This window comes from Dendrobates tinctorius, unplaced genomic scaffold, assembly GCF_039654945.1.
Source record: "Dendrobates tinctorius isolate UK_male_01 unplaced genomic scaffold, ASM3965494v1 ptg000162l, whole genome shotgun sequence".
NCBI lineage: Eukaryota > Metazoa > Chordata > Amphibia > Anura > Dendrobatidae > Dendrobates > Dendrobates tinctorius.
Genome location: NW_027361829.1, coordinates 57,693,541 through 57,720,087, shown reverse-complemented (window position 1 = coordinate 57,720,087; position 26,547 = coordinate 57,693,541). Strand labels below are relative to the sequence as shown.

The window sequence follows — 26,547 nt, the reverse complement described above, 5'->3', positions numbered from 1 at the left end:
GGATGTGTTTAGAATTTGTCCCCCCAATCACCTTATCTCTAAACAATCTGACCTTTTTTGGTAAAAGGAGAGCCTACCCAGAATACCAATGGATGTCACGAATACCTCTCGAGAAGCTGCACTTCCTGAATATTTTTGTGCACGGCACTAGGATCCTGACACCCAGGAACATTTAGGGGCAGGAGTGGAGTATGTAAAGGGTCGTGGCATATAAAAGTAAATTTAGGGGGTGGGAATGAGGGCATGGAGAAGTTTATGGAAGACTAAAAAAAGGGGAATATTTACACCATAAAACATTATCTCAACCCCTACCCTACCTCACATCGAAACCTTAATAATCTTACTAATATCACTTGCACTCCTTCATCTCCTTCTTTCAATTGTGCCCTTTGGAATCCACGGTCTGTATGCAACAAGCTTCCTTTCCTACACAATTACTTTCTGAAAAACTCTCTGAATTTGTTGGCCCTCACGGAAACCTGGATTCAGGATTCTGACACTGTCTCTCCTGCTGCCATTTCCCATGGTGGCTTACAATTCTCCCATTCCCCGAGACCGACAAATAGACCTGGTGGTGGAGTCGGCATACTCCTGTCCCCACAATGCACTTTCCAGGTCATCCCCTCAGTTCCATCACTCTCATTCCCTTCTTTTGAAGTCCACACCATCAGGCTCTTTCGTCCCCTCTCCCTCAGAGTAGCGGTCATATACCGGCCCCCAGGCTCACCCACCCACTTCCTGGACCATTTCTCTGCCTGGCTGCCGCACTTCATGTCCTCAGAACTACCAACCCTTATCCTGGGAGACTTCAACATCCCCATTAACAGCCCCACTTCCACATCTGCATCCCAGCTTCTATCACTAACCACTTCTCTAGGCTTCTCTCAGCTCTCAACCTCTGAAACACACAAAGACGGTAACACCCTGGACCTGGTTTTCGCCCGGCTCTGCTCAATCTCCTACCTAGATAACTCACCGCTTCCCCTCTCTGACCACAACATTCTCTCCTTTACACTCACAAATCCTCGCTCACCCCAGCACCCTCCTACCTACCATTCAGTCAGAAATCTACAAGCCATTAACCCTCATACACTTTCAGACTCCCTACACTCATCATTGTCCCCAATCTCTTCTTTGTCCTGTCCTGATCTGGCTGTACATCACTTCAATGACACTCTTAGAAGCACCCTTGACCAAGTAGCTCCCCTCACCCTCAGAACCTCCAAACACAGAGTGAAACAGCCCTGGCTCACATCGCAAACCCGATTTCTCCAGCGATGCTCTAGGTGTGCTGAACGCTTATGGAGGAAAACACACACACCAGAAGACTTCATACACTTCAAATTTATGTTAAGGACATATAACTCTGCCCTTCACCTCGCCAAACAGACCTACTTCACCACCCTGATCTCCTCACTATCCAACAACCCCAAGAAACTTTTTGACACCTTTCACTCCCTCCTCAGGCCAAAAGCACAAGCCCCTATCACAGACATTTGCGCTGATGACCTGGCCTCCCACTTTATAGAGAAAATAGACAATATCCGTCAGGAAATCCGCTCCCAATCACCAAGTTCAGTGACTCCCATCCCTCCCTGCATTTCCCCTGGCTCACTCTCCACATTTGCTCCCATCACAGAAGAAGAAGTCTCCAGGCTCCTCTCCTCTTCTCGTCCAACTACATGCACAACCGACCCCATTCCCTCACATCTCCTCCAGTCTCTCTCCCCAGTCGTCACAACTCACCTAACTACAATCTTTAATCTCTCCCTCTCCTCTGGCATTTTCCCCTCCTCCTTCAAACACTCTATCATTACTCCATTACTAAAGAAACCCACCCTTGACCCATCCTGCACAAACAACTACAGACCAGTCTCCAATCTCCCCTTCATCTCTAAACTCTTGGAGCGCCTGATATACTCACGCCTTACCCGTTACCTCTCCACTCACTCCCTCCTAGACCCTTCACAGTCCGGTTTCCGCCCCCTACATTCGACAGAAACTGCACTCATCAAAGTGACCAATGACCTTCTGACAGCAAAACGTCATGGTGACCATTCTCTGCTCATTCTTCTCGACCTTTCTGCAGCTTTCGACACTGTTGACCATCCTCTCCTACTCTCTAGGCTCCAGTCACTAGGCATTAAGGACACTGCTCTTTCCTGGTTCTCCTCCTATCTTTCCGACCGCTCCTTCAGTGTTCTGTTTTCTGGCTCCACTTCATCTCCTCTTCCTCTCACTGTTGGGGTACCTCAGGGCTCAGTCCTTGGGCCCCTTCTCTTCTCTCTCTATACAGCCCCAATTGGACAGACCATCAGCAGATTTGGCTTTCAGTACCATCTTTATGCTGATGACACACAACTGTACACATCATCCCCTGACCTTACCTCCGCTGTACTACAGAACGCCACTGACTGTCTGTCTGCAGTCTCCAACATCATGTCTGCTCTCTATCTGAAACTCAACCTCTCCAAAACTGAACTTCTTCTGCTCCCACCATCTACTAACCTCCCTAAATCTGACATTTCCCTCTCTGTGGGTGGCACCATAATAACACCCCGACAGCAGGTGCGCTGTCTGGGTGTTATGTTCGACTCCGATCTCTCCTTCACCTCCCATATACAATCTCTTGCCCGCTCATGCCGCTTACACCTAAAGAACATCTCTAGAATCCGCCCTTTTCTCACCATGGAAACAACAAAAACTCTCACTGTCGCCCTGATCCACTCCCGCCTAGACTACTGTAATGCTCTATTAATTGGCCTCCCTCTCACTCGACTCTCCCCTCTCCAGTCTATCCTTAATGCAGCAGCCAAGGTTGTCCATCTGGCTAATCGTTTCTCAGACGCGTCCGCTCTTCGCCAGTCGTTACACTGGCTGCCAATTCATTACAGGGTACAATTCAAAGTACTTGTTCTCACCCACAAAGCTCTCCACAGTGCGGCACCCCCTTACATCTCCTCCCTCATTTCTGTCTATCGGCCTAACCGACCGCTGCGCTCTGCAAATGACTTTCGACTAACCTCTGCCCTAATCCGTACCTCCCACTCCCGACTCCAAGACTTCTCCCGTGCTGCGCCAATCCTCTGGAATGCTCTACCCCAAAATATTAGGACCATCCACAATTTGCATAGTTTTAGGCGCTCGCTCAAATCACATTTGTTCAGAGCGGCCTATCACATTCAGTAATCAAAGTCATGTTTGTGTGTGTGTAGCCCATTCACTATCTCCATCTAACCCCCACCCCCTGAAGATGGCTGGACCGTCATTGTAAATACATCATTGTAAATACAAACCTGTGCTTTGTATCCCCCCCACCTCATTGTAGATTGTAAGCTCCACGAGCAGGGTCGTCTTATTTCGCTTTAATTATTGTATTGTTAACGTTGTTACTTATGACTGTTGTGTTTGAAACTGTTCAACTGTAAAGCGCTGCGGAATATGTTGGCGCTATATAAATAAAGATTATTATTATTATTATTATTATTATTATTATCCCCAATGAATGTGTAAGGTTATCAGGTGTATTAGAAAAGAGAGATAACCACCTGAAATTGCATGTGGGCTTCTGGAAGGTGGCCAGTATACATATTACAGGATGGAACTGAAAATCTATCAGAGGAGGTCTGGAAAAAAGTGTGGTTTTCTCAAATAGGTGGTCTTTTCCCTGTATTTTGCTGCAGATAATATCATGTCTGCAAAATTGTGCCTAGTCTAGGAGCCTAAAGCCAAAGCAACATTTCCACCAGTCCCTATCACTGCTCTCATGCCATGTGTATAGAATAAGGCTAATAAAATAATGAGACAGGTGTCAACTTCAGACAAAGCATGGATGCGAGTACCAAAAATCAGGCAGTCTTTACTCCTAACTAAAATTCCAGAGCAAAGTCCTAGTAACAGCATCAGTTCAATTAGACATTTTTAATAAAAACCCACAAAAATTGCTGTAAGGTGGCAAAGAGGCCTGTTATTGCTCTCGTTTTCTTCCTGCTGCTCACCTTATCATTCCTTTTTCTTGTTTTTTGTTAATCCACCATATGAGATATGTTTACGTTCTTTACCAAAGGGACGTCACTCACAGGATTTCCTTGAGGGGATCTTTACATTGCTCTGTATTATTACCTTGTGAGCAACACCCTATAACAATTTGAACTAAATAAAAAGACCCATATCTCTGGAACTTTAGGGCAGATTTTACAAAACTTTAGGGGAGCAGAGGGAATAAAATACGAGCAAAATTCAGCCACTTATGGCCTGGTGACACGTCCTCTTTAAAAAAGACCCACCTAACCAGTGGCGTAACTACAAAGTTATGGGCTCCGGTGCAAACTTTCAAATGGGGCCCCCCATGCCAAAATACACTTACATCTCCTCTCCGTACACCTCGTACACGCGTGGCTCTGCTCCGTACACCTCGTACATGCGTAGCTCTGCTCCCTACACCTCATACACGAGTGGCTCCACTCCGTACACCTCGTACACGTGTGGCTCCGCTCTGAACACCTCGTACACGCGTGGCTCCGCTCTGTACACCTCATACACGTGTGGCTCTGCGCCGTACAACTCGTACACGCGTGGCTCCACTCCGTACACCTCGTACACGCGTGGCTCCGCTCCGTACATCTCGTACACGTGTGGCTCCGCTCCGAACAACTCGTACACGCGTGGCTCTGCGCCGTACACCTCGTACACGCGTGGCTCTGCTCCGAACACCTCGTACATGCGTGGCTCCGCTCCGTACACCTCTTACACACGTGGCTCTGCGCCGTACACCTCGTACACGCGTGGCTCTGCGCCATACACCTCGTGCACGCGTGGCTCTGCGCCGTACACCTCGTACATATGTGGCTCCGCTCCGTACACCTCGTACACGCGTGGCTCCGCTCCGTACACCTCGTACACGCGTGGCTCCGCTACGTACACCTCGTACACACGCGGCTCCGCTACGTACACCTCGTGCATACGGCTCTGCACCGTACACCTTGTACATCCGGCTCCGCTCCGTACACCCCGTACACACACGGCTCCGCTACGTACACTTCGTACACACGGCTCCGCTCACCTCGTACACACGCGGCTCTGCTCCGTACACCTTGTACACACACGGCTCTGCTCCGCACACCTCGTACACACACAGCTCTGCTACATCCACACTGTAAACCCCTCCTAACCCCACACAGAAACTTTACCTCATCCAGCACCATGGCAACCAGTACAGCAGAGTCCTGCAGAGTGCAGACACGGAGGCCCCTGATCATGTGACCCCTGACTCCTCCCTCCTGTGATCTCATCACAGGTCCTGATTGGAGAAAACAGCCTAGCGACGAGCTGCTGCCAGTGCGGTGGGTCTCTGCGGGAGGGCGAGGATGGTGTGCATGGGGGGGCGTGGCGGCTCAGTGCAGTGCGGGATGCGGGTGGGAGGGTCAAAAATGAGACTGTCCTGCGAGAATGAGGATGATTGGGAAATATGCCTGCCGGGCCCCTGACTCCCCCCTGGCCCGGTCACAGTGGCAACTCCTGCGACCGTGGTAGTTACGCCCCTGCACCTAACGTAGCATGTCAAAATATTGCTTCTGTTCTGTCTGTTTCTAGGCAGAATTAAAAGGAAATACTGAAAGGTGGTTTCACTGCGACTCTTCTGGGATGCATGGTAGGACTGTATTCATATTTGACAGAGAAAAGGTTGATGGAGAGTAGTAAAACCACTGCCTGGAAGCAATACTGCTCCAGAAGATAAGACTCTTTAGAACTGTCCATGGAATCAGCACACGTCCATTCTTTTCAGACTGCAAATTTTTTAGGTCATTAAAGATGATTGACGTCATCCATTTCACCTCATGTGTCAACATTTGTATTTGTTCTATCTCCTCCTGTATTCTTATAAATATTTGCCCTTCATGGAACATTTATAAAGGTTAATGGTTATCACCAGAGTGACAAGAGAATACATTAATCTGAACTTTGGTGAGGGAAGCAAAGAGTACATGTGAATGGTAGATATAGAGCTTATGGTAATGTCGTACTGATAGGAGCATCTGCTGGGCCCGATAATGGCTTTATTATGTTTGCATGTGGAAAGTTAGCACAGGTAGCAACAAGAAATGTGCGCCGTAATGTCAGTCTTTCAGCATTAAATGTGCCAGTCCAGGTATGACTAGGTAGTGATGCAACAGGAAATATAAAGGTGGAGGAGTGCAAAGTTACGTTCAGAAGAAGGAAATGACTCAGACAGCAATAATAAGGACTTGTCTGTCAACACTGCTTAAAGTGTAGGTGCACCGTCAGTCAATCTGTATGCGCACATTGCAGAAATATTAATTCCACAAGATATATTTACAGTGGTGCTTGTCAGAATTTTCGATATTTCTGAATAAATTTGACCTTAAACTATATCAGATTTTCACACAAGTCCTAAGAGTAGATAAAGAGAATCAAATAAAACAAGTGAGTCAAAAAATATTAGACTTTGTCATTTTTTAACTGATAAACATGATCCAATATGACTTGTCTGTGAGTGACAAAAGTAAGGCCAGGTTCACATGTTCAGTATTTGGTCAGCATTTTAGTTACCTTAGTATTTGTAAGGCTGGTTTCACATTTGCGTTTGGAGGCGCAGCAGACCCTCGCCATCAAGCTCCGCCCCTGCCGCACCTCCTCCGGTCAGCTCCGCCTATAGGCGTATGCCGCTGCATGCGGCCGGCGTATCCTATCTTTAGCATTGGGTATGCAGGCCGTGAGTAGGTATGCTTTTGCTGCCACTTGCGTCGTTTTGACGATGCGGCAACCTGCGCCAAATGCAATGTGTCAAAAGGACGCAAGCGGTGGCAAAAGCATACCTGAGCACGGCCTGTATACCCAATGCTAAAGATAGGATACGCAGGCCGCATGAAGCGGCATGCGCCTATAGGTGGAGCTGACCAGAGGAGGCGCGGCAGGGGGCGGAGCTTCACGGTGAGCATCCGCTGCGCCTCCAAATGCCAATGTGAAACTAGCCTAAGCTAAGACCAGGAGTGGATCAATCAGAGGAAAAGTATAATAGAAACATGTCACCACTTCTGTATTTATCACTCACTCCTGGTCTTGGTTTACATATACTGAGCTAACTAAAATGCTGACCAAATACTGAACATGTAAATGTGGCCAAAGTGAACCTTTGCTTTCCGTATCTGGTGTGACCCCCTTATACAGCAATAATGGCATTTAAACATTTCCAGTAATTGTTGATTAGTCCTACATCTCAGCTTGGAGGAATTTTATCCCATTCCTTCCTACAAAACAGCTTCATATATGTTATGTTGATGGGTTCTCTCCAATGAACTGCTTGCTTCAGGTCCTTCCACAACATTTCTATAGGATTAAGGCTAGTTTCACACTTGCTTTTTTTTGCAGCGCGTTTTTCCCGCAAAAAAACGCATTGAAAAAACGCATACATAAGCATACAACTGCTGCGTTTTTTTCAAGCATTTTTATGATCATGCATGAAAAAAACGCAGCGTTTTTATGCGTTTGTATGCGTTTTTAGCGCGTTTTTACCGCGTTTGCGTTTTTTTCCAACATTTTTAGGTGGCCCCTCACACTACCCAAACCATGACTTTACTAACCCTAACCCTGACCCTAACCCTAACCCTAACCCTAACCCTAACCCTGACCCTAACCCTTAACCAAATCATACTTAACCCTAACCCAAACCCTAAACCCTAACTAACCCTAACCCTAACCCTGACCCTAACCCTAACCCTAACCCTAACCCTGACCCTAACCCTAACCCTAACCCTGACCCTAACCCTTAACAAAACCATACTTAACCCTAACCCTGACCCTGACCCTAACCCTAACCCTAACCCTAATCCTGACCCTAACCCTGACCCTAACCCTAACCCTGACCCTAACCCTTAACAAAACCATACTTAACCCTAATCCTGACCCTAACCCTGACCCTAATCCTTAACAAAACCATACTTAACCCTAACCCTGACCCTAACCCTGACCCTAACCCTAACCCTAACCCTGACCCTAACCCTAACCCTAACCCTAACCCTGACCCTAACCCTTAACAAAACCATACTTAACCCTAATCCTGACCCTAACCCTGACCCTAATCCTTAACAAAACCATACTTAACCCTAACCCTGACCCTAACCCTAACCCTGACCCTAACCCTAACCCTAACCCTAACCCTGACCCTAACCCTAACCCTAACCCTGACCCTAACCCTTAACAAAACCATACTTAACCCTAATCCTGACCCTAACCCTGACCCTAACCCTTAACCAAACCATACTAAACCCTAACCCTGACCCAAAACCCAACCCTAACCCTGACCCTGACCCTAACCCTAACCCTAAACCCCCTTAACTAACCCTAACTCTAACTCAAACCCCTAAATTCCATGGTTAAAAAAAAAAAACGCATATGCAAAAAAACGCTTACATGAGCATGCCAGTGCGCACATATGCGCATCCATAGGCTATAATGGCCATTTTTAGCGCAAAACGTGCGCATATGTGCGCATGCGCTTTTTTGCAGGGCCAAAAAATGCAACATGATGCGTCTGGAAAATCCAATCGCACACCCCAAAAAAACGCAGCGCATGAAAATCGCATACATGCGCTTACAAGCGCGCAGGTATGCGCACCCATGTTAAACATAGGGGAAAAAACGCATGCGCAGGTTAGCGTTTTTTTCCAGCGCTAAAAAACGCAAATGTGAAACCAGCCTAAGGTCAGTACTTTGACTTGGCCATGCCAAAATTATAATTTTATTTTTCTTTAACCAGTATTTTGTAGAATGACCTGTAGGATTTTTTGTTGCCTTTTTGTATGACCCAGGTTCTCTTGAGATTCAGGTCATAGACAGATGTCCATTTTCCTTTAGAATTCATTGTTCCATCAATAATGGCAGCTGTCTGGGCAATGATCCAACAAGACAGGCCCAAAACTATGATACTACTACCACCATGTTTGCAGATGAGGTTTTTATGCTGTAATGCAGTGTTTTTCCTTCTCCAAACATAGCAATCATGGTCAACTGAAAAGATTTTATTGTTCTTAAAGAGATTTTTCACTTTATGATAAGTGGTCCCCAAAAGCTTTTATACTTGTAAAAGAACAGAGAGAGGTATTTGCCCCCTGGGGTCCAAAATTGCATTCTCTGTGTTTTGTCTGCAGCTGTGATGTCATGTTGACAATGCACATCAACCGCTGCCCTTTTATGCACTGTCAATGTGATGTCACCTCAGCAGCTCTGTGTGTTATCTTATACGAAAAAACCTTTTGGGGACCATGTTTCCTAAAGGAGAAAAATCCCTTTAAGGGCTCGTGCAGACAGCCGCAGATTCACTCATCCCAAAGAATCAGGCTGACTATGCACATGACACTTAGATCAGAGCTCGATCAGAGTGTCAGCATAGTGCGATCCTATTCTCTCGGATGAGAGAATCAGAGCACACTGTGAAGAGAAGATGGGAAACTAAATTTCTCCATCTTCTCCATTGTGTGAGTGCGTGGAAATCAGAATGCACTCTGATGTCATTTGAGTGCAGTCTGATGATTTCCACGTACTTATTGACTTGCAAGGCTCTCACTCTGTGAAAGAACAGTCTGTAGGAGTAACCTAGAAGAATGGTGTGGACCAACTACGATATCCTGATGTCTTGGGTAGTAGGTCAAGGATCTCATAGCGAGGGACTCTCTACATGGTTTAGTTATAGAGTACGCAGCCTAGGGTTTACATTCATGAAACTGTTTTGTGTGCCTCTGTATGAAGACAATAAAGTTGGCTGCAGAAAGTGTTGACTCTAAACCACTTTATATTTAACTAGCTGAAGAGCCCGGCATTGCCTGGGCATAGTAACCAACTGTGGTTATAACAAATATAATTCCGAGTATATTCCTAGCTCGTATATCCCCCCGCTCTCGTCTCTGATCCCGAATATATCCTTCGCTCTCGTGTCTTATCCCGGGTATATTCCCCGCTCTCATCTTTGATCCCGGGTATATTACCCACTATAATATTCACAGTTTTTGTCTCTGGTCCCGGGTATATTCCTCGCTCTCGTCTGTGATCCTGACTCTCGTCTCTGATCATGGGTGTATTTTCCGCCCTCATCAGTGATCCAACTCTCGTCTCTGATCCTAGGTATATTCCCAACTTTCGTCTCTGATCCCGGGTATATTCCCCGCTGTCTTCTCTGATCCTGGGTATATTCCCGGCTCTCGTCTTGATCCCGGGTATGTTGCCCGCTCTCATCAGGGAAAAACTACAACTCCCGACAACCCTCGCAGGGACGGCCATGTTGGCGGTACAGAGTGCGTATCGCGTTCATGCCTCTGCTTTTCTCCAGCGCAGACTGACAGCGGGGGCTCTGCCTGTGTGTGGTGGGTTTCTTCTTTCCTCCTTCCTGCCAGGCCAGCAGCTGGTGCACAGATCCAATCTCAGGTACGGAGAGTTTCTGGGCTTTATGTGGCAATCAGCACATTGGCGGCGGCGATCAACGCAGACAAAGTGAAACTCTGGAAAGGGTTCCTCTCTTCCCTGGCTGAACTCTCGGTTGATGCGAGATCCTGGGCAGCTAAGGGACCTGTGATATCATGACCATGTGACCAGTCATGTGATTGGTAGGAGGAGTCAGACGCAGGGCTGTGTTGGTGCTGGAGTAGAATTGTCAGCTCCTGTCACAGAGCAGGGTGTTATATCACATCACTGGGGTAAGTATAGTAACCCCGTATCCTTGGGATCTGAGGGTCCCTGCAGCAGAGCTGTGTGTGTAATGTATGTGATGCTAAGCTGTGTATCACAACTGTTGTCGGGTGTCCCTGGACCAGGGGCTCCTTCCCTATGGCTATGTGGAGTGGGTAGGGCTCTGTGGAGTGGGCGTGGCTTGATACATACATACACACATACATACATTCACTCAGCTTTATATATATATATATATATATATATAGGAACCTGACAACTTAAACAACTCATTCATACTGCTCAAACGAGGAGCAGCATGAACCAGAGTCTGACAGCAAAAATGCAACCATGTATATTTACTCTGAATTGTTCATAGAAAATATACAAGTTAGTGTTGGCATATGCAGCAGAAATGGACTTATTGTTTATGTAAAGGAGGACTTTACACTAGCCTGACAGCAGATGGCGATAGTGCAAAGTTAAATGTTTGCTGTATTGTGGGGAGGAAAGTTCTCTATTGTTGATGTTACTTTTACTTTTGCTTTTGATTGTATTATACCAGCAGCACAGGCTGTGTGCTTCTGAATTCTTATCTCATGTTTACCCATAAGAAGTAAATGCTGTTTACTCAAGATAACTTGCTCAGTGAAGTTCTCCTGTGTACCGGTGGATTCTCAAAAGATACACTCTGCTACAGTTAGAAGATCTTGAGGACCATAGCCAGAGACAAGAACAAGGCCTTGTAAGACACCTGTCAATCATCTGGAGCTGTGCTGGTAAAAGCCAGCTTGGAGATGTGCCAGACTAGTCTCGTCTCTAACTATATTATCTCTGAAATATCTGAGCATTTCAGAGGAGGTTCTACCTGGCTGTAGTAGTGCAGCCAGGCTCTGATTTTGGCAGCCCGACATTTGGACAACATGAGTCACGTGACAGACTCCCTTTGAAGTGCTTTCTGTGCCAACCATCTCTCCCAGAAGATGATAATCCCGAGAGCTAGTTGACTCGCAATGTATCACAATATATTTTCTCACTTTAGGCAGTGAAGGGGTAAAAAAAAAAAAGACAGGTCATGTCCAGCTGTGATTCTGCTACTTTAGTGATGCCAGTTCAAGAACTGAGTCTCTGTATACACACATTGATCTGTAAACTTCCTGTGTAGCCCAAGCAGCTGTGCAATACACGCATTTCTGCAGGACACTCACTGACTTCAGACTCATGAAGAATGCATTGCTAACTATCACAGTTATCATTTGCAATTTCATATTGTTGGACAGTTCATCGTTGGGGTCACGAAAGAGCATACTACCCCCTCCCCCAGGTCAGACGTCCTGACAGTTCAGTATCAGATCATCTGAGAAGGACATTTACCAACAGAGAAATTTTTCAGCAGAAGTAATTGATCAAATGATTGCAAAAATTAAAATGCGTCTACTTACAGTACTCCGTAAATAAAAGTAATATCTGTCATGTGTAAATATATCATTATAAATTATCATTACAACCATTTACATAGACCATTATCAACAAGTGCTCAGTGAGTTGCACAGCAATCTTGGGTTAGTCTTCTGTGGAGGAGAACTGTACAATGGGAGCCCTCCTACATTAATAATGGATTGACCTTTGTCGTTCCTGTCATCCAGTTACCATTGCATTCTGTTTAACACTCAAGGATCAAAGTTCGTTATCTGTCAAGTCCGAATGATTATTGCTAGAGAAAAAGAATAGCTTTCTGAATAATTCAAGTCTATTTTCTCCCTGTTCCCAACTTAACTGGACTTATGTTAGACTCTTAAAAGGGATGATAGATTGTGATAATTTTAGAATTTAAGCTTATTTCTAATGTTAAATGCAAAATCACTTTGAAATTATTTTTAATTAATAGCTATACAGTGAAAAATAAGTGAAAGCAAGACTCAGTAGTTCCCCGTGTGTTTCCTCCATAACAGCAGGCTGGATGTGTGATCTAGATGGGCGTTCTGGAGTGTCCACTATGACAGCAGTCTAAATGTGTAGTCTGAATCTTCTGAAAACAGAAGTCTGTGTAGTATTGACCTCCATCTATGATAGCAGTCTAATTTCATGGTCGCGACCTCCTCCCTCCTATAACATTCTAGATGCATGATCTGGATCTCTCTCAATTCCAGCATTCCGACTGCATTGTCTGGACCTCCTTCAAGAAAACCAGTTTAGCAGTTTAGTCTGTAGCGACCCATATAACAGCAGTTTAGTCTGTATCTACCCATATAACAGCAGTTTAGTCTGTATCTACCCATATAACAGCAGTTTAGTCTGTATCTACCCATATAACAGCAGTTTAGTCTGTAGCTACCCATATAACAGCAGTTTAGTCCGTAGCTACCCATATAACAGCAGTTTAGTCTGTAGCTACCCATATAACAGCAGTTTAGTCTGTAGCTACCCATATAACAGCAGTTTAGTCCGTAGCTACCCATATAACAGCAGTTTAGTCTGTATCTACCCATATAACAGCAGTTTAGTCTGTAGCTACCCATATAACAGCAGTTTAGTCTGTAGCTACCCATATAACAGCAGTTTAGTCTGTATCTACCCATATAACAGCAGTTTAGTCCGTATCTACCCATATAACAGCAGTTTAGTCCGTAGCTACCCATATAACAGCAGTTTAGTCCGTAGCTACCCATATAACAGCAGTTTAGTCCGTAGCTACCCATATAACAGCAGTTTAGTCTGTATCTACCCATATAACAGCAGTTTAGTCTGTAGCTACCCATATAACAGCAGTTTAGTCTGTAGCTGACCATATAACAGCAGTTTAGTCTGTATCTACCCATATAGCAGCAGTTTAGTTTGTAGCTACCCATATAACAGCAGTTTAGTCTGTAGCTACCCATATAACAGCAGTTTAGTCTGTATCTACCCATATAACAGCAGTTTAGTCTGTAGCTACCCATATAACAGCAGTTTAGTCTGTATCTACCCATATAACAGCAGTTTAGTCTGTATCTACCCATATAACAGCAGTTTAGTCTGTAGCTACCCATATAACAGCAGTTTAGTCTGTAGCTACCCATATAACAGCAGTTTAGTCTGTATCTACCCATATAACAGCAGTTTAGTCTGTAGCTACCCATATAACAGCAGTTTAGTCTGTAGCTACCCATATAACAGCAGTTTAGTCTGTAGCTACCCTTATAACAGCAGTTTAGTCTGTATCTACCTGTATAACAGCAGTTTAGTCTGTATCTACCCATATAACAGCAGTTTAGTCTGTAGCTACCCATATAACAGCAGTTTAGTCTGTAGCTACCCATATAACAGAAGTTTAGTCTGTATCTACCCATATAACAGCAGTTTAGTCTGTAGCTACCCATATAACAGCAGTTTAGTCTGTATCTACCCATATAACAGCAGTTTAGTCTGTATCTACCCATATAACAGCAGTTTAGTCTGTAGCTACCCATATAACAGCAGTTTAGTCTGTAGCTACCCATATAACAGCAGTTTAGTCTGTAGCTACCCATATAACAGCAGTTTAGTCTGTAGCTACCCATATAACAGCAGTTTAGTCTGTAGCTACCCATATAACAGCAGTTTAGTGTGTAGCTACCCATATAACAGCAGTTTAGTCTGTAGCTACCCTTATAACAGCAGTTTAGTCTGTATCTACCTGTATAACAGCAGTTTAGTCTGTATCTACCCATATAACAGCAGTTTAGTCTGTAGCTACCCATATAACAGCAGTTTAGTCTGTAGCTACCCATATAACAGAAGTTTAGTCTGTATCTACCCATATAACAGCAGTTTAGTCTGTAGCTACCCATATAACAGCAGTTTAGTCTGTAGCTACCCATATGACAGCAGTTTAGTCTGTAGCTACCCATATAACAGCAGTTTAGTCAGTAGCTACCTATATAACAGCAGTTTAGTCTCTATCTACCCATATAACAGAAGTTTAGTCTGTATTGCCCCTATAACAAAAGTCTAACAGTATTTTATAGTCCTCCAAAAGTCTAGATATAAAGTGTAAATCTTCCCCTAGAAAAAGAGTCTGACTAGATGACCTAGAGTGTTCTCTATGACAGCAGTTTAATATGTAGTCTAGATATTCTTATAAAAGATGTTGGGCTGAGTAGTATGGACCTTCCTCTATAATAGCAGTCTATTTGCATGGTCAGGACCCCTCCTATAACAGCAGGACCTCCCCCTATTACAGGACTCTGCATCATCTGGACCTTCCCTATAACAGCAGTCTAGCAGTATAGTCTGCATTGCCCCCTACAACTAATGTATAAAAGAAGTTGAGCCATAAAATGTTATATTTTATTAAAGCTAGAGAATAAAAACACAATAAAAGGAAATATTATTATTATTTATTATTATAGCGCCATTTATTCCATGGCGCTTTACATGTGAGGAGGGGTATACATAATACATACAAGTACAGTAATCTTAAACAATACAAGTCACGACTGGTACAGGATGAGAGAGAACCCTGCCCGCGAGGGCTCACAATCTACAACGGGATGGGTGAGGATACAGTAGGCGAGGGTAGAGCTGGTCGTGCAGCGGTTTGGTGGATCGGTGGTTACTGCAAGTTGTAGGCTTGTCGGAAGAGGTAGGTCTTCAAGTTCTTTTTGAAGGTTTCCATGGTAGGCGAGAGTCTGATATGCTGTGGTAGAGAGTTCCAGAGTAGAGGGGATGTGCGGGAGAAATCTTGTATGCGATTGTGGGAAGAGGAGATAAAAGGGGAGTACAGAAGGAGATCTTGTGAGGATCGGAGGTTTCGTGCAGGTAAGTATCGGGAGACTAGGTCACAGATGTACGGAGGACTCAGGTTGTGGATGGCTTCGTATGTCTTGTTTAGGGTTTTGAACTGGAGTCTTTGGGTAATAGGGAGCCAGTGCAGGGATTGACAGAGGGGAGAGGCCGGGGAATAGCGGGGGGACAGGTGGATTAGTCGGACAGCAGAATTAAGAATAGATTGGAGGGGTGCGAGAGTGTTAGAGGGGAGGCCCCAGAGCAGGAGGTTGCAGAAATCAAGGCGGGAGATGATGAGGGCATGGACTAGGGTTTTTGCAGATTCTTGGTTGAGGAATGTACGGATCCGTGAAATATTTTTGAGTTGCAGTCCGCAGGAAGCGGAAAGGGCTTGGATATGTGGTTTGAAAGAGAGATCAGTGTCAAGAATAACCCCGAGGCAGCGAGCTTGTGGGACTGGAGAGAGTGGGCAGCCGTTTACTTTAATGGATAGGTCTGTTGGGGGGTCACGTGAGATGGGCGAAAGATGATAAATTCTGTTTTGTCCATATTAAGTTTTAGAAATCTAGCGGAGAAGAAGGATGAAATAGCAGAAAGACATAGAGGGATTCTGTTTAGTAGGGAGGTGATATCTGGTCCAGAGATGTAGATCTGTGTGTCGTCAGCATAGAGATGATACTGAAAGCCATGAGATTCTATGAGCTGTCCGAAGGTGTAAACGGAGAAGAGCAGGGGTCCTAGGACTGAACCTTGCGGGACTCCGACGGATAGGGGGCGCGGTGAGGAGGTGGTGTGCAAATGGGAGATGCTGAATGTCCGGTCTGCTAGGTATGACGCAATCCAAGATAGGACCAAGTCTGTGATACCAAGAGATGAGAGGGTCTGTAGTAATAGGGAATGGTCCACTGTGTCAAAGGCAGAGGACAGGTCCAGGAGGAGGAGGACAGACTAGTGTCGCTTGGCTTTGGCGGCTAGTATATCATTGGTGACCTTAGTTAGGGCAGTTTCAGTGGAGTGGTGTGGCCGGAAGCCGGATTGCAAGTGGTCAAGGAGGGAGCAAGAAGAGAGGTGGGAGGATAGTTCAAGATGGATGTGTTTTTCCAGTAGTTTTGAGGCATAGGGGAGAAGTGATATAGGGCGATAGCTAGATACAGAGGATGGGTCAAGAGAGGGCTTTTTGAGGATAGGTGTGATTGAGGCATATTTAATGCTTGAGGGGAAAACACCAGTTGTTAGTGATAGGTTGAAGAGATGGGTTAGGGTTGAATCCAACATCGCCAGACAAGGTAAGTATGTACACATATCTCACATATTAAAGTACCAGTAGAAAATACAGTAAACTTAAAGGCTAAATATAGCAGCGAAGTGGCTCCTATGTAAGAACTGCCTACATGGTACACTCTAATTCTCTATACAAAAGCGTGCACTATATACCGCTACCAATATAAGCACAGTGTGAATATAATCCAGTTGTGGCTAGCAGTAAACTCAAGGGCCACACAATAGTGATATAAGATAAATACCAATGTGTATATATAGCTGCCAACAGTGCATACAGGGGCCACAGTATACACTAGCCAAACTGCAAATATAGAATTCCAAGCGGCCAACTAAGGGCATGAAAAGGTGCAAAAGTGCATAGAGGAGACATATAAACTTGTAGGGCACAATCCCCGATGCGCGTTTTGCCCTTGCTTCGTCCCAGGGGGTAATGACGAAGCAAGGGCGAAACGCGCATCGGGGATTGTGCCCTACAAGTTTATATGTCTCCTCTATGCACTTTTGCACCTTTTCATGCACTTAGTTGGCCGCTGGGATTTCTATATTTGCAGTTTGGCTAGTGTATACTGTGGCCCCTGTATGCACTGTTGGCAGCTATATATACATATATATCATATATCTTATATCACTATTGTGTGGCCCTTGAGCTTACTGCTAGCCACAACTGCATTTTATTCACACTGTGCTTATATTGGTAGCGGTATATAGTGCACTCTTTTGTATAGAGAATTAGAGTGTACCTTGTAGGCAGTTCTTACATAGGAGCCACTTCGCTGTTATATTTAGCCTTTAAATTTACTGTATTTTCTACTGGTACTTTAATATGTGAGATATGTGTACATAATTACCTTGTCTGGCGATATTGGATTCATATTTCCTTTTATTGTGTTTTTATTCTATAGCCATTGTGCTTTAATAAAATATAACATTTTATAGCTCAACTTCTTTTGTCTTTTTGGATATAGTTGTAATTCTGAAGTGCCATTATTGGTAGGCCTACTGTTTTGGATATAAAGTATAAAAGTATAGTATACACCTACAACTATAACAGTAGTTTGGCTGTATAGTCTAGATCTCCCACTAGAACAGCAGTCTAGATGTGTAATCTAGACTTTCCCCTATAAAAGCAGTCTGGATGTATAGTCTAGACTTTACCCTGTAACAGCAGTATAGGGGTGCATTCTCTAGAACAGTCTGCATGTATATTTGTGATCTACCTTTATAGATTCAGTAATTTGAGGAGTTACCTGTTTTATTATATTTGTCTGATCTAATTCATGTTTATTACTTTGGTATGCTTTTCAGTTGATTAATTTCTTGTATTCTTTTCCAGTTTGTTTAGGAACTGACAACAAGCTGACACAAATTTCTTCACCTGAAGATCATTACAATTTTATGAAGAGAATGTACAATGGATGTCAGGTTGTGCTTGGAAATCTGGAAATCACTCACTTAAAACGGAATCATAATATCTCTTTCGTAGAGGTAAACAATTGAAAATCTGATTCAATGCTGTGTGCTGTTTTTTGTTTGCTTTTTAGGTAAATGTGATTGTGAGTGGGCCATCAGCTTAAAGGGAATCTGTCAGTAGGATCAACCCTCCTAAGCCGTCTATATGGGCATGCAGTTCATGGGAAGCTGAAAAAAAGATATCTTGATATTTGCGATTTGATGGTTTATTCCAGAGAAATCCAAATTTGATGGAAATTAGTTGTTCATGACTATGGGCTGGACACTGATTTGCATGAGAATCAGCCTTCAGAGAATATTTTATCTAAAAGGGGACATTACCAGGGTGATGTGTAATGGCTGCTCTCCGCACTCCTGATCTGTTGCAATACAGCAGAGCTGTGAGAGCTGCAGCTGCTAATGTGTTTATTATGAGATCAAGTTATGTTTTACTTTTCTTTATTAGTTACATGACTCACACTCTATGTGAGAGCTGACACCCTGCAGCGACTTCCACGATCTGTGCTAGCACCGACCGCGGGCGTTTTACCCTTGTGATGCCACTGTCAATAGTGACAGTGACATCGCAGGGCATCGCAGAGGGAGTGAGCGCGTCTGTGCTCCCGTCGGCGCAGCGCGATACAATTGCGTTGTGTGAATGGTCTCCATGGTGACCCCGGGTCCCAAGATAGCCGCAGGGTCACCCAGAGACGGTGGCCTGTCAGCTCATGCTCAGAGCATAAGCATGAGCTGACACGCCTCCTCCCTGTTTGTCAGATGCTGATCTAATGCTCTGCAGTGCACAAGCATTGCAGAGTATTAGATCAGTGATCTTTCATTTTACAGTTGATGTCCTATCCTGGGACAATGTAAAAATATTAAAAATGTTAATAAAAATTGTAAAAATATTTTAAAAAATAAAAAATGAAAGAACAAAAAAAAAAAAAAGATCCAATAAATACATTTATTTGTGTAAAAAATAAAATGAAAATAAAAAAGTACCCATATTTGGTCTCGCTGCGTCCGGAACAACCCGACCTATAAAACTGACCCACTTGTTAACCCCTTTAGTAAACAACATTAACAAAAAAAAAACAAGGCAAAATCCTATGCTTTATCATCATAGTGCCAAACAAAAAGTAGAAGAAAACATGATCAAAAAGACCAATCTAAAAAAAATGTTTTTTCTATAAAATTGTTTTTATTGTATAAAAGTGCCAAAACATAAAAAAAACTATATAAATGCGCTATCATTGTAATCGTACTGACCCGAATAATAAAGTTGACTTTTTCAATTTTGCTACACATACAAAGGCATAAAAAACCCAGAAAATAATTCCTGAATTTCTGTTTTTTGCTCATTCTGCCTCCCAAAAATTTGAATAGAAAGCGATCAAAAATTGTCAACTCATCTCGCTAAAAACAAGCCCTCACATAACTCTGTCGGCCGAAATGTGGAAAAATTATAGCTATCTAAATATGGGGATGCAAAAACTAGTTTTTGCAATACAAAACATCTTTTAGTGTATGACATCAGCCAAACAGAAAAAACTAAATAAATCTAGTATTGCTGTAATTGCACCCACCCGAAGAATAAAGGTGTCTAGCCATTTATACTGCATGAGGAACGGCGTAAAAAATAAATAAAATCAACCAATGTGGTTGATTTGTTCATTCTGCCTCCCAAAGATCGCAGTATGGCTCAGCTCACATTTATCCTGTGCTCTACGCTGAGCACTTGCACCAGGATTTCTATGTAAATCTCTGAAATACGTGATTCAGATGGAACCTCTAGGGGAAGATTCCCTGTAATGAGGCAGATGGAGGCACCATGGATAACATCTTGCCACCTATGAACTGGCAGTGTCCGTCTTTTTAGGTGTAAATGAAAGCACAGTCAACCACAATTTTGTGCATACTCTCTGGTATGGACGTACTTAGGAGAAATTGCACAAAAAATTTTGGGGTCCATTTTTTCTTGTTACGCTTTCAAAAATTAAAAAATATGAGTCTAAATTTAAATTTTTGTTAAAAAAAATAAATGATCATTTTTTTCCCCATATTCCATTAATTCCTATGAGTGCAGTTTTTAGATTGGTGTCACTTTTGGGTATTTTCTCTTACGGTATATAGACCCATCAAATTCACTTCAAATGTGATGTGATCCCTAGAAAAAATGGTCTCGCAAATTTGTTCGAAAAGTGAAAAATCGCTGGTCAAGTGTTAACTGTTATAACTTCCTACCAAAAAAAAAATCAAGTTTCAAAAATTGTGCTGATGTAAGGCTAGTTTCACACTAGCATTTCACTGACCTGCATCGGGCTGCGCACGGCTGCTGCTAAGCTCCGCCTCTGCCATGCCTCCTCCTGTCAGCTCCGCCTATGGGTTCATGATGCTGCATGCGACCTGCATACCCTATATTTAGCATTGGGTACGCAGGCCGTGCACAGGAATGGGTTTGCCGGCACATGCGTCCTTTTGACGGTGCACCGACCTGCGCCAAACGCACCGTGTTGCATTTTGGTGGGCCCGGCGCACCGTCAAGAGGGTGCATGCGCCGGCAAACGCATAACGTCGCACTGCTTGTGTACCCAATGCTAAATATAGGGTATGCAGCATCATGCGCCCATAGGCGGAGCTGACAGGAGGTTTTGCGGCAGGGGGCGGAGCTTAGCGGCAGCCGTGTGCAGCCCGACGCAGGTCAGTGAAACGCTAGTGTGAAACTAGCCTTAAATAGACATAGGGAAATGTTATTTATTAACTATTTTGTGTGACATAACTCTCTGATTTTAGAGCATAAAAATTAAGATTTAAAATTGCAAAATTTTTAGCATTTTGTCTAAATTTGTGATATTTTCACAAATAATTACAAGCCATAACGTGCCAGTTGTACCACTATCGTGAAGTTTATGTCACGGAAAAACTTTCTCAGAATCAGTGGGATCCGTTGACACGTTCCAGAGTTATAACCACATAAAATGACAGTGGTCAGAAATGAAAAATTTGGCCTGATCAGGAAGGTGAAAACATGCTTGGTGTGAAGGGGTAAAGATCTATTGAAAAAATCCCACACTGATTGCATTAAATGCCAATTGTTTGTGTTTCTCCTGTTCTTTATATAGCACAAATATACTCCAAGGCACTGTGCAAATCTTCTCATTTATCACTACCCTCACAATCTAAATTCCTTATCTCTCACATACATACAGTACAGCCACTTTCTTCAAAAGTTACTTGACCCTTTTGTAGCTTACTTAAAAAATGAGATATTGTCCATGGAGACACATGGAGAACATGCAAAGTCTGTGCCAATGTTTCCCTTGTTAGTATTAAAAGTCAGGACCCCAATGATGAAATTACTGAGACACTGTGCTACAAATACACATGGACTACACACATCTATTTCATGTCCCTGCTCCGCTAAAAACTATAGCAGAACATAAATGTAATCTGTGCAGGAACCCAACAGTTAAGTGTTCAGACCCTACTATTACACAAAGTAGACTTGCTGGGTTGAGTCATTTGTGGCCACTTTGGGAGTGGATAATTGATTAGACCATTGTACAGAGGGCCTCCCATTTTATTGACTCAGAATTCCTTGATAAAGGGCTACCTAAATGAAACATTTAATATCCCATTACATATGCAAGTGTATCTCCACCACTGACCCTCACTTCATCCTAAAGGCCCCGTCACACACAGTGATCTCGCTAGCGAGATCGCTGATTTTGTGACGCCACAGCGAGATCGCTGTGTGTGACGGGGATCAGCGCCCGGCCCCCCCGGGTATCGCTGATCGTTCTCGATCGGCTTGGGCGTTTTTCGATCGCTGGTCTCCCGCTGGCCAGCACATATCGCTGCGTGTGGCAGTGAGAGACCAGCGATCAGCGACACGGAACGCTGGTTTCTAATGTAAACATCGGGTATCCAGGAGCCGCGCAACTCCTGGATACCCGCTGTTTACCTTGGAAACCGGCATACACGCTGGTTTCCAAGGTACACAGCGGGTATCCAGGAGTCGCGCGGCTCTTAGATACCCGATGTTTACCTTGGAAACTAGCGTGTACGCCGGTTTCCAAGGTAAACAGCGGGTATCCAGGAGTCGCGCGGCTCCTGGATACCCGATGTTTACATTAGAAACCAGCGTCGCTGGTCCTGATCTCTGGGGCTGTCTTGTGACAGCTCACCAGCGATCAGCCTAACGATGTCGCAGTGATCCCATCATGTCGGATCGTTGGTGGGATCGCTGGGACATCGTTATGTGTAACGGGGCCTTTAGTTCAAAAATTCTGCCCTGATTAATTTCAATTTGTGATCCAGAGCATCAAATTTACCATTCATAAGGTTTTAAAGGATAGAATTCTGTCTGGCTGCAGCCACCAGTAGAGGGCACTGAAGAGCTTACTGCATACTGATTTTATTTAGCTAAATAGTTTTGCTAAATGTGTTTATTTATTTTACTTTTCATGATTTGCATCCAACATAATAACTTATCTTTATTAACTTCAACCTATTATAATAGTTACCTTGAATGTTGCTTCATGTCTACGCAGGATATACAAGAAGTGGGAGGATATGTTCTTATTGCTGTGAATGCTGTTAAGCAAATTCCGTTGGTCAACCTTAGGATTATCCGAGGGAACACATTGCATAAGAACTCTGCGCTCGCCATACTTTCAAATTTCCAGGATAAGGCACCAAATGTTGGTTTGGAGTCACTGCCCGCGAGAAATTTGCAAGGTAAGTCAGTTACTTCTTTGATTAATGCCATAGTATATTATTAGGCACTCAGGTCACCAGTGTTTGCAGTTTATTATTAAACCTATTCATCACACTGAATTTTAAAAGCGGAAAATGATGGAGATGGCCGAATGCTATACTCGGACAGCACTAGCAGGACAGTGAAAATATTAGGGTAAACTTATTTTGAGAGGGCTATTTAACTCACTTTCCCTTGTGGCTACACTGCTGTTATTTCCACCAAATTTATCAAACTATCACATGATGTTTGAAAAATTTGATGTATAGCCTCACTCTAAAACTGTTTCTTCACTTTTTACTCCGCCACCCTAAGTAGAATTGCCACCTTTATTTCCACCCTTCAAAAAGCTACAATTCGTTAAATCTGCTTTGCGGCTTATTTACATAGCTGCCCACACCCACTTTGAAGCCTGTTTTTCCGAAGTGGCACAGAGTTGAAAGTTTTTGCGAAAAAATTGCGTGCACAAAAATTTGCAAGTTTTTTATGCCTTTTTGGGGGAAAAGCCTTAAAGGGGTTATTCTCTACTTCGACAACCCCTTCTCACTCGTTGTATTCCCCCTTATAAGATAATAACACTTATACACACATATCTGGTGCGGGAGCTGTTTCAGTGGTGATGGCACTGACCCTCCTGAGGCGATCCATGCAGCCAGTTTACATTAGCTTCACTCTACTCACCTTTGAACAAACCAGAAATCTGGTGGAAGTGAGAGAGCAGCTGATTTGTCCAAAGGTTGGGAGAATGAAGTCACCACTGACTACGCTTGTATGACATTATTAAACTGGATTATTAGCCCAGAAGAAGAGCAAGCGTAGACACTGCTGTAACAGTGCCCACACTGGAGGTGAGTATAGGCGTTATTATTTTATAAGCGGGGAACATAGTGATTGAAAAAGGGTTGCCCGAGCAGTGGACAACCCCGGTGAAGTGGTTGTCTACTACTCTGACAACCCCACACTGAATCAATCATTCTCCAACCTCTCCACTATGGTCAAGACCAAAGAACTGTCTAAGGACATCAAGGACAAAATTGTAGAACCGCACAAGGCTGGGATAGGCTATAGGACAATAGGCAAGCAGCTTTGTGTGAAAGCTATTGACACAATTATTAGAAAATGGAAGAAACACAAGATGACTATCAGTCTTCCTCAGTCTGGGGCTACCTGCAAGATCTCACCTGATGGAGTAAGGATGATTAAGAGAAAGGTCAGGAATCATCCCAGAACTACACGGGAGGACCTGGTCAATGACCTAAAGAGAGCTGGGATCACAGTTTCAAACATTACCATGAATAACACACTACACCGTCTTGGATTAATATTTTGCAGGGCACGCAAACTCCCCCATCTCATGCCAACACATGTCCAGGCCCATTTGAAGTTTGTAAATGACCATCTGGATAATCTAGAAGAGGTATGGGAGAAAGTCATGTAGTAAGATGAGACCAAAATAGAACTTTTGGTATCAACTCCACTCGCCGTGTTTTGAGAAAGAAGAAGGCTGAGTATAACCCCCAGAACACCATCCAAACTATGAAACATGGTGGGGGAAATATCATACTTTGGGGGTGCTTTTCTTCAAAGGTGACAGGACAACTACATCATATTGAAGGGAGAATGTGATCATGTATAGTGTGATTTTGACCAACAACCTTCTTCACTCAGTAAGAGCATTGAAGATAGATTGTGGCTGGGTGAGAATGACCCAAAACACAAAGAAGCATTTCAAGGTCCTGCAGTGGCCTAGCCAGTCTCCAGACCTGAACCCAATAGAAAATCTTTGGTGGGAAATTCAATGTAGCCCAGTAACATCCTCAAAACCTGAAAGATCTGGAGAGGATCTGTATGGAGGAATGGGCTAAAATCCTTGCTGCAGTGTTTGCAAACTTGGTCAATAACTACAGGAAACGTCTGACCTCTGTAATTGCTAACAAAGGTTTCTATACAAAATATTAAGTTCTGTTTTTATATTGTATCAAATACTTATTTCATGCAATAAAATGTAAATGAATTATGAAAAAATCATACAATGTGATTTTTGGGATATTTTTTAAGATTCTGTCTGTCACAGTTGAAGTATACGTACGATAAAAATTACAGACCTTCATTCTTTGTAGGTGGGAAAACTTTCATAATCGACAGTGTATCAAATACTTCTTTTCCCAACTGTATGTCCACGTTAAAATAAAACACTTCTACTTATGTCCCTGGCCAGCGCCATTCCAGCAGTGTCAGCACTCGCGTTCCTCGGACTCCCGTGCAGTTGTTATGTCATGTGAGCCCTGCGCCCAATCAGTGCTGACGTCACTGGCCCACCTTCAGACAAATCGAACATCAAGAGGAAGTCATAGAGCAGCGCAGCCCTGGCTTCCTGTTGATGTTCAATCCTTGCGAACGTCGGCAGAGTGAAACCAGCACTGAGTGGGCACAGGACTTGTTTGACGTCCCAACTCTCGAGAGCCCTGGGAGAGTGAATGCCAACATTGCTGGAACAGCGCCGGCATGGGAAGTTAGTATAGGTGTTTTTATTTTAACAGGACCAAACATGAGGAATGAGAATGGGTTTTTCTAATACTGGACAACACATTTAATGCATTTTCTCCAATGATATTTGCTAAGTCTCTGAAAGCCTGAAATATTAAAATATTATTTATGCTGCATGATGTTGCCAGCATTGTTACTTTTTTTACATATATAAAATTATAAATTATATAATATAGTTATATAATATATTTATATAATTATAAATGATAAAAATTGTAAACCATGTAAAATGGAAAAGTAAGCAATTAAAAAGGGAAAATAAGAGAGGGCTGGGTAAATGGCTACATTTTTAGTTTATAAAAAGGTTTTTAAAGGTTTTAAAATCATAAAACCTATATAAATAAATAACCAATATAAACCCATATAAATTTAGTTATTTACCACTGTAATCGTACTGACAAAATTAACATTTAATTTCTACAGTACAATGAACGTTGTTAAAATGAAACCTGAACAACAATTACAGAGCTGTGGAGTTTATGGCAAACTGTGAAAATCAAAACTGCAACACATTCTACAAAAAAAGTCCTCATTGTGCTATGTTGATGTAAAAATAGAGAAGTTATGTCTCTTAAAAGGCAGAGATGAAAAACAAAAGTAATAAAAATTATGGTCATGTCGGGAAGGGGTTAAAATTCAGTGCCAAAAATTGGTCTTTCTGTCTATTCTATGCCTCTTCAATATACTTCTTATGAAGTGTTGCATCTGAAATATTCTTTTTGGTTTCCCTTTTTTACAGAAATTCTTCATGGTGGTGTTACAATAAAAAACAATCCAATGCTTTGCAACCTTGATTCCATCCAATGGGAGGACATAGTTCACCCTGACTATCTTATATATGTGGAGAACAGTACCAACTCAAGCTGTATGTATTCATGTCACTTACTAACTGATCACTTACCCTTCATCCCAGAGTATTGAGACCACCTAGGAACAAACTGTTCTGTTTTCTAGGGATCTGTGATTTATTGATTATAGTTAAGATTATTACTGTATAATAATAATCTTTATTTTTATATAGCGCTAACATATTCCGCAGCGCTTTACAGTTTGCACACATTTTTTCATCACTGTCCCCGATGGGGCTC

At 43.3% G+C, this 26,547-nt stretch overlaps 1 protein-coding gene across 1 annotated transcript in view; it reads left to right on the top strand.

The window, feature by feature from the left end:
* Nucleotides 1-26,547, top strand: part of EGFR (epidermal growth factor receptor) — a 278,427-nt gene that overhangs the window by 147,965 nt on the left and 103,915 nt on the right. Inside the window, exons 2-4 of the mRNA XM_073550044.1 lie at nt 18,038-18,189; nt 22,707-22,893; nt 26,199-26,324. Of these exons, the coding sequence (XP_073406145.1) occupies nt 18,038-18,189; nt 22,707-22,893; nt 26,199-26,324 (465 nt within the window). The remainder of the gene's footprint in view (nt 1-18,037; nt 18,190-22,706; nt 22,894-26,198; nt 26,325-26,547) is intronic.